This window comes from Artibeus jamaicensis, unplaced genomic scaffold (genome assembly GCF_021234435.1).
Source record: "Artibeus jamaicensis isolate MK-2021 breed Jamaican fruit bat unplaced genomic scaffold, CSHL_Jam_final contig_387, whole genome shotgun sequence".
In the NCBI taxonomy this organism is placed as follows: domain Eukaryota; kingdom Metazoa; phylum Chordata; class Mammalia; order Chiroptera; family Phyllostomidae; genus Artibeus; species Artibeus jamaicensis.
The window spans coordinates 45,753,665-45,766,004 of record NW_026521812.1 but is presented as its reverse complement, the minus strand read 5'-3'; the positions used below and the strand labels follow the sequence as shown (position 1 = coordinate 45,766,004).

General features: G+C 41.1%; 1 protein-coding gene across 3 annotated transcripts in view; it reads left to right on the top strand.

The window, feature by feature from the left end:
- SH3BGRL2 (SH3 domain binding glutamate rich protein like 2) overlaps window positions 1-12,340 on the top strand; it is a 61,183-nt gene that overhangs the window by 12,292 nt on the left and 36,551 nt on the right. Inside the window, exon 1 of one of the 3 annotated variants that reach the window (XM_053664899.1) lies at window positions 4,483-4,579. The exons of 1 other annotated variant lie outside the window; for it this stretch is intronic. In XM_053664899.1, the coding sequence (XP_053520874.1) occupies window positions 4,547-4,579 (33 nt within the window). In that variant the 5' untranslated portion in view covers window positions 4,483-4,546. Of the gene's footprint in view, window positions 1-4,482; window positions 4,580-5,081; window positions 5,160-12,340 lie in introns of those variants that run through there. One more of the 3 variants, XM_053664898.1, reaches the window with a different exon arrangement.

Genomic DNA, 12,340 nt, shown 5'->3' with positions numbered 1-12,340 from the left:
TAAGCCAGCAGTAATTTTCAAGAGAATTATTTTGTGAATTCTCAACTTTAAATAATTAAGCTTTAATTAAACAGTTTTCTTTAAATTATTAGACCGTGGGTCCTGAGTTTGATGCAATGCATTTATAAGAAGATCTGAGCATTTTATGGTTCTATCGCATAACCATGTTGTGTTATGGAAGGGTGTCCCGTGCACTGCAGTCCCAGAGCAGTGTGCCTGGACTCTACCTGCTGGGTGCTGGGAGTTTCCCAGCACCCCAGTTGTGACAACCAAAAGCTTCTCCAGACATTCTTAAATGTCCCCTGGGGAGGAAAATCACCCAATGGAGAACCCCTCCTCTAATCTGTACGAGCAGAGAGGAAATGCACATGAGATGAGAAAACCCAGATTGCCTTAAAACTGGAAGGAACTGAAGAGATTATTTAATTCATCTTCCTCTTCTGATGAGGTATGAGCTATTAAATGTCTGTGTCAAGTTTATACTGCTTGTCCTGATACTTCTAAAGTGGTGTATTGTGGACCTAGAATACTGCATGGGGGGCGGGAGACTTGGAGTGTGGTTCTGTTGATGCCGTATAACTAGCTTTGTGTCTTTGGACAAGTTAGCTTCTCTGGACTTCAGGTTTCTCATGATATTGTTCTTGTTGTTTTCTGACTGTGATGTCATATACCATAAAATTCACCCTTTTCTGTTGTATCAGTGACTTTTAGTATATTCACTGTTGGGCACCCATCACCACAGTCTGTTTCCAAAACCTTTCATCACCCCTGAAAGAAACCCCAAGTCCATTCGCAGTCACTCTCCATTCTTTCATCCCCGCAGCCCCTGGCAACTACTAATCTGCTCTGTCTGTGGATTTGCATATTCTAGACATTTCATGTAAATGGAATCATACAGTATGTGCCCTTGTGGTCTGTTGTCTTTCACTTAGTGTAATGTAGTCAAAGTTCATGTGTGGTGTAGAATGCATCAGCACTTTGTTTCCTTGTACATGTGAATAGTATTCCGCTGTGTGAATATAACACATCAGTTCATCATTTGATGGATGTTTGGGCTTTTTTTTTTCCATTTGGGGTTATTATAAATACTCTTTGAACATTTCTGTATGCGTTTTTGTGTGGCCATATGTTTTCAGTTCACTTGGATATATACCTAGGAGTAGAATTAGTGGTTCATATGGTAACTCTGTATTTAACACTATGAGGAACTGCCGAACTGTTTTCCAAAGCGGCTATTTTATTTTACATTTTCACTAGTAATTGTGAGGGTTCCGGTTTCTCTTCATCCTCACCAATACTTGTTGTTGTCTCTCTTTTTTAGATTATTACCATTTTAGTGGGTGTGTGGTGATATCTTAGTGTGGTTTTGATTTGCATTTTCCTGATGAGCGATAATGTTGGTGTTTTCAACAGCTGGTTTAGGTTTTTTTTTAAAGGCTTTTCCTAGCTTTGAGGGTTTTTTTTTTTCTCTTCCATTCCATACACAAACCAATGTGAATAACACAGAATTGAGTTGTTAGGGGATATCTATTTTGGAAATCAGTTGAGTTCATCAGTTCTTACATGTTTATGAGAACTTCCCACTGCCCAGTTTCATGTTCAGGGTGCAGAATGAGTACATGGTGTTACTCTACCTCCCCACCCTCAACAAATAACTCATAACTTGACTGGGAAAAAAGATGAACACAGAAAACAGAGGCCAACACAGTCATGTGAATATAGTGCTAAAATGACCCAACCTGTCCATAAGTCTCAAGGGCAGGTATACTTATTGGGATGAAGGCAAAGAAAGTCATATTCAAAGCTAGACAGAAAAAAGCATCTCCCGAGTTGGGAAGGTGGCTGTTTTTAAGACTTTAGAAGATTTCCCTTAAATAAAAGGCTCCCCCGGGCACATACAATATTGGTTAAAAGACTTTTTGTTTCCAAAATATTTTGTATTAGTTCGTGACTGGGAATGAGTGTCATTCTCCCAGTTCTTCCTCAGACGTGGATTTGATTTGTACGTCCCTGCGCCCTTTGTTTTAGACTCAATGGCTCCTTTTCCATTGGCATTTCCTGTAGTGTAAGAGCAGGACAAATGGATGCTCTATAGTTAGCTCCTGAGTGATATTTTAATAGCGAGCTTGGTTCAAGAGATAATTAACAGGAATGAGATGATTAATAATTTACCTTTTGCATTCCTTTTCCATTAAAGGGGGAAGGAGGGAAGCCTCATCCTTTTAAAAGATTAAATTGGTGTGTTAGTTTCAGAAAGCTTAGAGAAACCTCATTGGCCCTTGAGAGCTGATAGCCTCAAGACCAAACTTTTTAGCCTGGTATCTCGGGCAGCTCTGTGATCTGATTCTGACCTGCCTTTGCAGCATGATTCTGTCAGTATCGTTTGGGCTACTGTGTAAATGCACCAGGCTTTTTTTCTCCCTGCCTTGTGTGTCTTTTCCCATTGCCATTTCCTTTGCCTTGACAGTGCTCACCCTGCATTGGGACTAGGCAGAGTCCCCTCTTTCATTTGAAGCACAGGAGCTTCCCAGTGGAGTGCACCCACACCCCCCCTTCCTCCTCTGCCCTCCACACTGGGAGGACTCTACCTCCCCAGCCCTCTGTGGCACAGCCCGTGAACTCTCTTGTGGCCTCAGTACAGTACACCCTTGGTTATAATTATTTTCTACCCAGGTTGTTTGAACTACAAGTTCTAAGTTCTTTGAGGCTAGGGACTATTCCATTTGTCTTTGTTATTCCTCCACATTTCTTGTTAGAAAACTTGGCATATAGTGTTTATTGAACAAGTGAAAAAGAAATACTGTTGCTGTAGCTTCTGCATCAAAGATATGAAGCTGTGTCGAGTTCGTGACCATGTCAAAGTGGGACTGGACTAGAGCATGTAGACAGAAGTGTGCTTTGGGGAATATGAAGGCTGCGAGGGACATGATCGGTTTTACTGCTTCTTAAATCAGCGGCATGAAGGATCTCTATTATTATAGGTCATTTATTATAGTATGACTTCTCGCATCCAGATATCAGATCTGGATCCCCTGGTGGAATGAGGCGGGAGACCTAGAAGGAAGCAGACAGGCCACTGAGAGGCAGTTGGCTGTTCCACCTTAAGCAGGTTGCAGGCTGCCCTTCACAGCCTTGCCCAGTACAGTGTGAAGGACGTAGGCCACAGTGGTCTTTGTCCCCATGGAGAAGAAGCTCTGAGAGGTGACGGCTACCTTCTGAAGGCGGACGTGGAGAATTCCAGAAGCACAGCTGTGGCCGATTGATATAAAGTAAAGCAGCAGGCTTCACACGTAAGTGGACTCTGAGAATGTCAGGACACCACGTCAAATACAAAAATGGATCATAATGGTGATTCTTCATCCAGAACAGATTCAATCAGGTTTGGCATATTTTGGTTTGATGCACTCTGCCGAACAGTGCAGGAACATGTGGTACATTTTAGAAAGATTTCCAACTAAAAATAGTTTAAAATAAAATAACAAGTTTGTGTTTGAAGGGGTGAGCGTCAATTATACAGAAAGCCTCAATCTGTACTTCCAGGAGAAACTGACTTATCTGCTCCTGTCTCCGTGGTGCAACGCCTCTTTTGCCTTCTCTTTTCCTTTCTTTCTACCCTCCAGTACAGCTGCAGACTCTTTTTCCTCTTCGCCATGTATTTATTTTACACTGCTTCTCTTTCTATGTCGGATACTGTGCTTTTGTTCTTTTCTCATACATTGCTGTCGCCTCGTGTCCCTCCCTGTACACCTTCCCCACAGAGCCCCGCCTTTCAGCTGCCCAGGCCCCGTGCGTAGGCACTTCTGTGTTGCTGCCCGTTTCGTTTGGAAGTTACTTGCTCTCAAGATCCATTCACCCTGCCCCCTCCTCAGACTGGGCATTGCATCAATTTAAAGGCCTCATTTTGTCACCTATGTTCCCCTAGTGCCCAGGGCAGTGTCTAGCACATGGAAAGGTCTTTGCAAGGTCTTGTGAAAACCTGTTGAGTGAACAATAGCTCCTTGACCTTTTAAGAGTCTCTCTTTTTCCTTTGTGCTGACCCTCTGTGCTCACTCGCTCTCTCTCTCTTCAATTCACTTTTATTAATTTCTATACTTACTCTTTTGAGTCAAGATGGAATGCATAGAGAATGCATATGTCTGTGGCTGAAGGCATAGAGAAATTTGAGGTACAGACACCAGAATTTGGAGGTACTCTTCAAGACACTTTGTCTTACCTGGAATGCAGGAATTAGGGTCATCTGTGGGAAGGACTAGAACCTGTGGAGATTTGCAAAAGCTGTGAAAGCTAGTGGTGGTTGTGAAAGATCAAAACTATTAAGTGTCCAGCTGAGGTGAGATGGTTGGATTTCAGCACGCAAGGCATACTATACTAGCTCAGTACGCAGCCCACGGAGGGCGGAGAAAGCTGACGACACAGCCAACCCAATAGAGGGGGCGGGTCCACCAAATGCAGGTAAGAGCCTCCACACTTGTTAGAGGTCTCACTTTGTGCCTGCTGTGGAAATAGGAGCTAATTATATGATCCCCTGCAAAATGTAATTGTGAAAATGATCTGTCGTCCCTCCAATTATTTTTCAAATGTAAGTAGAAGTAATTTCTAGATCATCTTATAGGATCACTTGCACACATTTGAGGATGGGCTAATGTAGAAATGGGAGCAACATCTTCCAGACCCCCGCTGTGATACACAGCAGCATTTCCAGCTGTGGATAAAGGCATGGCTTTTGGCTGATGTCTGTGGAAAATACTATGCTCAGCAGGATTTCCTCTTTACTGTAGAGGATTTTGATTATTAAAGCAAGTTTTGCCAGAGCAGCTTTTCTGCAAAGTGTCCTCTAATTAACAAGAAGCGTGTGTATGAACAGTTGTATATAATTTCCATGGTGGCATTCAGAACATATTTTGCACTTGGCTGACTTCTTTCCTTAAGAAAAGTAAATATGTAATCTTAACAGAGAATATCAAAACTATAAAATCAAACCACCCACATCTTTCATTCAATGTTTTTGCTAATGTTTTATCATAGCTTTACATTGCTAAGTGATGCAAGTTCTTTTTTTAAAAATACCAACCAAGAGTAGTTCAGTACAAGTGTTGATGTTAGTTATTGCCGTTTCTATTTTATCAAGCAGGTGGGAAAGGAGACAAATCGGCCGACAGGTATGTGATGAGTAGCTCCTCTGAAGCTACCCTGCTGAGTCCCTTGTGGGATGTAGGTGTGATACACACAGGGTCTGCACCCTCCAGAGGAATGTATAGTTAAGTCGGGGGAAGAGGCACAGATACAATCAACTGTTGTTGAATGGTGCTGGGCTGTGTATCATTGAAGGCTGGGTTGGTGGTGACCGTGGGTGTAATGGGAGTTTGGTAAAGGAGATGATCTGGGAGGGCAGTGGTTGGTGAAAGTCAGGGTTTCTCAACATTGGCACTACTGTATTTTGGGCTGGATCATTCTTTGTTGTGGGGGTAGCAGCATCCCCAGCCCTTGCCCACTAGATGCTAGTAGCGCCCCCTAGTTGTGAAAAAAATATCTCCAGACATTGACAGATGTCCCCTGGAGCCGGTGCAGAATCCCAGTTGAGAACCACTGGGTCGACTTGATTGAGCACAGCGTGGGCTTGGGGCTAAGTGTGAAGAATGACTAGAACTTAGATAGGAAATGTGAACAATATTGAGATGGTTTTAGTGGAAGGGAACCATTACGTGAAGACCCAGTCAGTTTCTACACCAGCCAATGCTGAAGCAGAGCTGTTCAAAGTGTGACCTTTGGGTCACACTTTGTTACTGATAGAGGTACTGTAATTGAAACTAAACATTTTTATAGCAAGTTTACACAGTAGATTTGTTTTTTTATTATAAATGAAAATTCCAGGCTTCTATTTTGTCTATCTTTATCTGAACATTCATTTCTGAAAGTATAAGTTTGTGACAGATTGGAACCTTAAAACAACAAAAACTGCAGCAGTGGTCCATTACCACTGATACTTTGAGAAGCATGGAGGCTGTGACCAGATTGGATTTAGGACGCGTGGTATAGGGGCGATAAGATGGGCTGGGTATGGCCCAGATGGACCATGAGTTCAGACAGGTTCCTGAGATCTTCTTCGGCTTGGTACTCAATAAGTAATTTTAAGATGAATGAATGAATACTTTGAAAGCCTGCAATAAGAGTAGAATGCACCTAGAGATATTTTAGAAATGGAAGTTACTTTTAGAAGGACATGTTAATGGCATTTAGTTTATTTCTGTGATTTTAGTCTTTCACTCGTCTGCTTATCCCCACTTAAAAACATTTTCTCATTGCTTGCCTTTCATCCATAATTTTGAACTGATAATTGCTCAGTAGAAACTTTAATATGTACATTTTAGAACTTGTTCAAATTACGTGTATCCTTCCCTCTTTGGATTTTTAAACATTTTAATGTCTTGGGCACAAAGGAACTTTTGTGATTATTTGGTGATTCTTATAGCTGTCCCTTAAAGAAATAAAAAGAGAGCGCATTTTTGGTTCACTTGCATTTTCTGTGAGTAGAAAAAGGTCTGTGCCTTTGGCACTGTTTTCATGATAGTGTTGGTGGTCTGTGTGTAACTGCTCATGATCGGGTTTCCGTCTGGACCCAGGGACAGCATCGCTGTGATGGCATGGAGCTTGGCTGCGTGGCCTGTGGCCATGGACCTGGGCTCACATCTTCTCTAGAAGCTTTGAAGAACTTCAGTTTGCTGAAATGCCACCTGCCCCTACTTTTTTGCCCCTTTTTTCTTTCTTTGAACATGTTAAACATACCTATTTTAAATTCTATACCTGATCATTTCAGTATGTGAAGTGTTTGTGGGTTTTTTCCACCCTTCTGTTTTTATAGCTCTGGGTAATGATGCATTGTGTATTTCCTGGAATGCTTAATTTTTTAATATTAACTGCTTCCTTGTTTATATCTTGAAATAAATGGCTTGAAATAATAAGCAGAGCTGAAGGTAGTGTATTTTCATTTGGAATGACGTTGTGGGACAAGCTGTCCTGGTTTCCCATCTCCTAAATGTAAAGTATCTGGATATTGGGTTGCTTATGGGAGATCTGAATTCCACTCCCAACTCCTGCTACCTATTAACCTCTGTATCTGAGTTTTATCATTTTGTCAAAGAACTGTCCATTCAACTATGACAGGAGAGCACACGCAACCCACAAAAGGGATACTCCTGGAATATCTGGCTCAGGTGACCAGGGAGGCACTGCAGCTCTACCAGGAAGGCAGTCAAAATGAGGGGACAGAGAAACATGTCTCAAATGAAAGAACAAGACAAAACTCCAGAAAAAGAAATAAAAATGGAGATAAGCAATCTCCCATATAGAGTTCAAAACACTGGTTATAAGGGTGTTTAATGAGAACTTCAACAAATAGATAAGTAATATAAAAAATGGAGATAAAAACACAAAAGAGAATCAGTGAGAAATTAAAAATATGATAACTGAAATTAACACTACATTAGTGGGACTCAGAAGTAGATTAGATGAAGCAGAGAATCAAATCAGTGATTTGGAAGGTGAGATAGTAGAAAATACCCAATTAGAACAGAAAAAGGAATCCAAAAAATGAGGATAGTTTAAGGGGCATATGGTATAACATCAAACAAAGCAATAATTGCATTATAGGGGTACCAGAAGGAAAAGAAAGAAAGCAAGGAATTGAAAACCTACTTGAAAAAGTAATGTCAGAACACTTCCCTGACCTGGCAAAGGAAACAGACATGAAAGCCTAGGAAGAACAGTGAGTCCTAAGCAAGATGAACCCTGAGAGGCCCACACCAAGACCCATCATAGTTAAAATGCCAAAAGTTAAGGCAAAAAGACAGTCTTAAAATCACCAAGAGAAGAGCAGCTAGTTACCTGTAAGGAAGCTCCCATAAAACTCAGCTGATTTCTTAATAGAAACTTTACAGACCAGGAAGAATTGGCACAAAATATTCAAAGTTATGAAAAGCATGAAACTACAATCAAGATAACCACCCAGAGACGTGATCATTTGGAATCAAAGGACAGATAAAGAGCTTTCCAGATGAGAAAAAGCTCGAAGAGTTAATCTCCACCAAACCAGTGTTACAAGAAATGTTAAGGGGATCGGTTTAAGGAGAAGAAGGAAAAGAAAGGTCAAAACTATGAATAATAAAATGGCAATACCTACATATTTGTCAATAATTACTTTAAATGTAAATGGATTAAGTGTTCCAATTAAAAGACATAAAATGGCTGAATGGATAGGAAAACAAGACCCACCCTGGCTGGTATGGTTAAGTGGACTGAGCATTTATTTACCTGTGAACTAAAAGGTTACCGGTTTGATTCCTAGCCAGAGCACATGCCTAGGTTGCAGGCCAAGTCCCCAGTTGGAGGCATGTAAGAAGCAACCAGTCGATGTTTCTCTTTCACATAATGTTTCTCTCCCTCTCTTCCCCTATCTCTAAAAATAAATGAAATCTTAAAAATGTAATAGCAAGAAAAAGAAAATAAGACCCTTACATATTCTGCCTACAGGAGACTCACTTCAGTTTGAAACACACACACAGACTAAAAGTAAAGCTATAGAAAAAAAGATATTTCATGAAAAATGAAATGGGGAACAAAAACTGGGATAGCAACACTTACACCAGACCAAATAGACTTTAAAGCAAACGCTGTAATAAAAGACGAAGAAGGACCCAGCAGTTCTATTTCTGGGTATTTATTCAAAGAAAGTCAGAACACTAATTTGAAGAGACATATGCATCCATATGTTCACTGCAGCATTATCTACTATAGCCAAGATAGAGAAGCAACCCAAGTGTCCTTCAGTGGTTGAATTGATAAAGAACAAGTGGTACATTATACAGCGGAATTTTACTCAGCCATAAGAAATAAAACCTTGCCACATGCAACAACATGAATGGACCTAAAGTGAGGTAAGTCAGAGAAAGCCAAATCCAAGATTTCACTTGTATGTGGAATCAAAAAAAGCAAATAGATGAACAAACAAAACAGAAACAAACTCATAGATACAGAGAACATTTTGATGGCTGCCAAATGGGAGAGGACTTGGGGAGAAAGGGTGAAAAAGGAAGGGGTTTAGAAGTACAAAATTGATAATTAACTACAAAAAAAGTCGTGGGGATATAAAGTGTAAATAGTCAATAATGTAATAACTGTGTACGGTGTTGGAGGGTACCAGATTTATTGGGGTGATTGATCACTTCATAAGTTATGTCATTGTCTGATCACTATGTTTTACACCTGAAACTGATATAATACTGTACGTGAACTGTAATGGAAAAATAAAAATTTATTTCAAATAAAATAAAATCACAGTAGAAGTACTGGAAAAAAAAGAGTAGATGGACAGGTCATTGAATAGTTGTAGGACAAATGAGTCATTTCAGATTATGGGCCACGCATTGGCGATTTCACATCCATTGTTTCTGCAGCTTCACTGTTTCCTGAGGTAGCATGCGAGGTACTTTACAGTCAAAGAAGCATAACATCTGTTCCTGGCTGTCTAGAATTTGACTAGACAAGACCCAGTAGCTCTAAAACACAAAGTGAATATGGATATCATGTTCTTTGGAAGTAAGTGGAGAATATTCGGGACTAAGGTGTTGCAGTGTCAGAGGTGGGCCTTGTAGGAAGAGGTGGACTTAAATTTTGAAGTCAAGAGGGCATTCAAGGCAAGGGAAACTAGGAGGTGAATGTAGGTAAAGGAGAGGTGGGAGATTACATGGAGAAGGTGGGACCTCAAATGCCAATTCCAGCACTCCTTAGTCACATCCCTAATACCACCATCCTCCTCACTCCAGTCCTGGACAGCCACTGATCTTCTTTCTGTCTATAGATTTGCCCCTGACATTTTATATAAATGGAATCATAGAATATAGTGTCCTTGATAACTAGCTTCTTTCACTTGAGCCTGTTTTCAAGTGTTATTTATATTGTATGTATCAGTACTTCATTCATTTTATGGCCATGTAATATTCCATTGCGTGGATACGAAATGCAAATTCTTGAGCCCAACCCAAGTATTACAGAAGCAGTAACTTTGGAGCTGACCTCCTTTCCATGGTCTGTGTTTTGACAAGCCCCCCGGCCACCCACCTGCATGTGTGGGCCGACAGCCACTGCTGCAGGGTGAGCGAGAGAGGCACGAAGCTGGAGAGGTGGGCTTTGTGAGCCCCGGCACAGATTGTTACTTTCATCTCAAGGATAGTGGGAAGCTATTGAAATGTTTTTAAACAGGGATATGAAACCATCTGTGTTTTTATTTTGTTTCCACTGTAGTATTGTCCTACTTAGCTATCTGTTAAAATTATACCAAGAATTAGAAGCCAATATTCTTTCCTGAACCTATGACCTGGAAGTGTTGGGTCTCAATCAGAAAGTCCACACAGGTAACATTTTCGTTGATGGTGGGTTAGATTGTAGTTCATGGGAAGTCATTCTGCCAACAGCAGGGCAGAAGTAAGCTCTCTTTGGTCTGTTCTGAAACTTTTTTTTAAGCTCAAGAATAATAGACCTGTGTAAAGTCCATATAAATTTTGATACCTGCCTAAGTTTCATTTGAGGAACTAAACGAAGTGATTGGTTTTAATTACATATTCTTGATCTTAATCTGTAATTCTAAGAGACAAGTGAGTGTACTCATAATAAAAACGTATTAATTTGATGCTGTTTATCAGTTTAAAAATATGCCAGGATGGAATCAGTAAGTCCTAGGGGACTGCCATGGGGACATTTGTTAATTACTCTTTACTAGGCTGAAATCCCTGGTGTACCTTGTTCCACTTCTAGTTTTATTTTTAGCATTCCTTCTTAGTCCCCGTACGCAACAGAGATGGGAAAGTCACAAAGGTTACTCTTGTGAACATTCGACAGTGAACAGCACCTGTTCGTTCCTGGGTTTGGCTAGTCTAGATGGAGCAGTTGGACATCATTCTGCCAATGACAAGATTGTGCAGGGGTGCGCCAGGCAGACCCTGATCTGCCCTCATCACTTTCAGCCTGCTTCCCCGGGCTGGGATGGGACGGTGGCTGGGTTAGCATGAACCTGGGTGGAGAATAAACCCTTAGAGAACGTGTTCTGCTGGTGTGGCAGCATTGTGTTCATAGCTAAAGGGAAACCCATTCTTACCAAAGGTGTGTTCCCAGAGAGTAGGTCATCTCTCTGTAAATCAAGTTCTTTAGTTTGGGCACTGCCAGTGCTTTGACCATCGACACCTGTGATTCACAGCTTTCTTGGGGGCAAGCTGAAGTAAGGCAGAGGCGGGTGTGTAGCCCTATGCCAGGCACAGTGCCGCCATTTGCTAGACTCAATATATCCTTGTGGAATGAGTACATGAGTGATGGGAGGGAGGAAGAGAGGCCAAACTCCATGGAGTTGTGGTGGGGTCAGGTACCCCCAGTGACTAGCCGTGTGCCTGCTAAAGAGCAGAATAGCTGGTGGGTCTGTGGTTAGAATAAAAGCTACTATAGTAATAATAGTAACTAATACGTGTGGAGCTCTTTCAGTGTCCCATTCACTACAGTCTGTATTCTGTCGTTTAATTTTCTCACCATGCTCTGGGCAGAATTATGATCTGTATTTCACCTATGAGGAAATAGAAACTTTGATGGAATAAGTAACTTGCCCGAGATGATCCCTTTCTGACCATCCCGTACTAGAACATAAATCAAAACTCTTAGTGGCCCAGATGAGGATCAGCCCTCTGCCCTTGGCATCATTATCAGAGTGCTTTGACCACCATGAACCGAGAACCAGGGCCTCACACAGACCCGAGTCCGGCTTGCAGCGGCCAGACTTCCTGCCCGCCTCCGTTCACACCACCCCCGTTTTAGTGCAACCAGACTGAGAGAGAGAGAGGGTGTGTGTGTGTGTGTGTGTGTGTGTGTGTGTGAATACTGTCATTTAGGTAGACTATGTAACAATGTTATGTTTTGGATTTCTAGGCAGTTTATTGTCATGTTTGGTCACCAACAAAGCGGTGTTTTATTAATATAACCTGGAAGTAAAGGAGGAGGTAAATTGTGAATCGATGGGGTGACCTTGTGAAACAGGTTTTTGTTGCTATTTTTTTATCAATCAAGTTTGAGGTGATGTTTACATATTTAAGCATAAATTTTCAGAAAGGCTTTGGAGCTATGGATTGGTTCTTGTGAAATAGGTCAATTTTGAAATGTAAATTTTAGTTATACCTTCATAAAGGTGAATAGTTGAAGTCCTGGAAGTATGCGATGTCTTCAAGAACAAAGGTGTTAGTATGAAGAGAAAACAGATTATAAAGGATATTGCAAGACATCATGATATCTTCATTCTCTCTGATTCAAG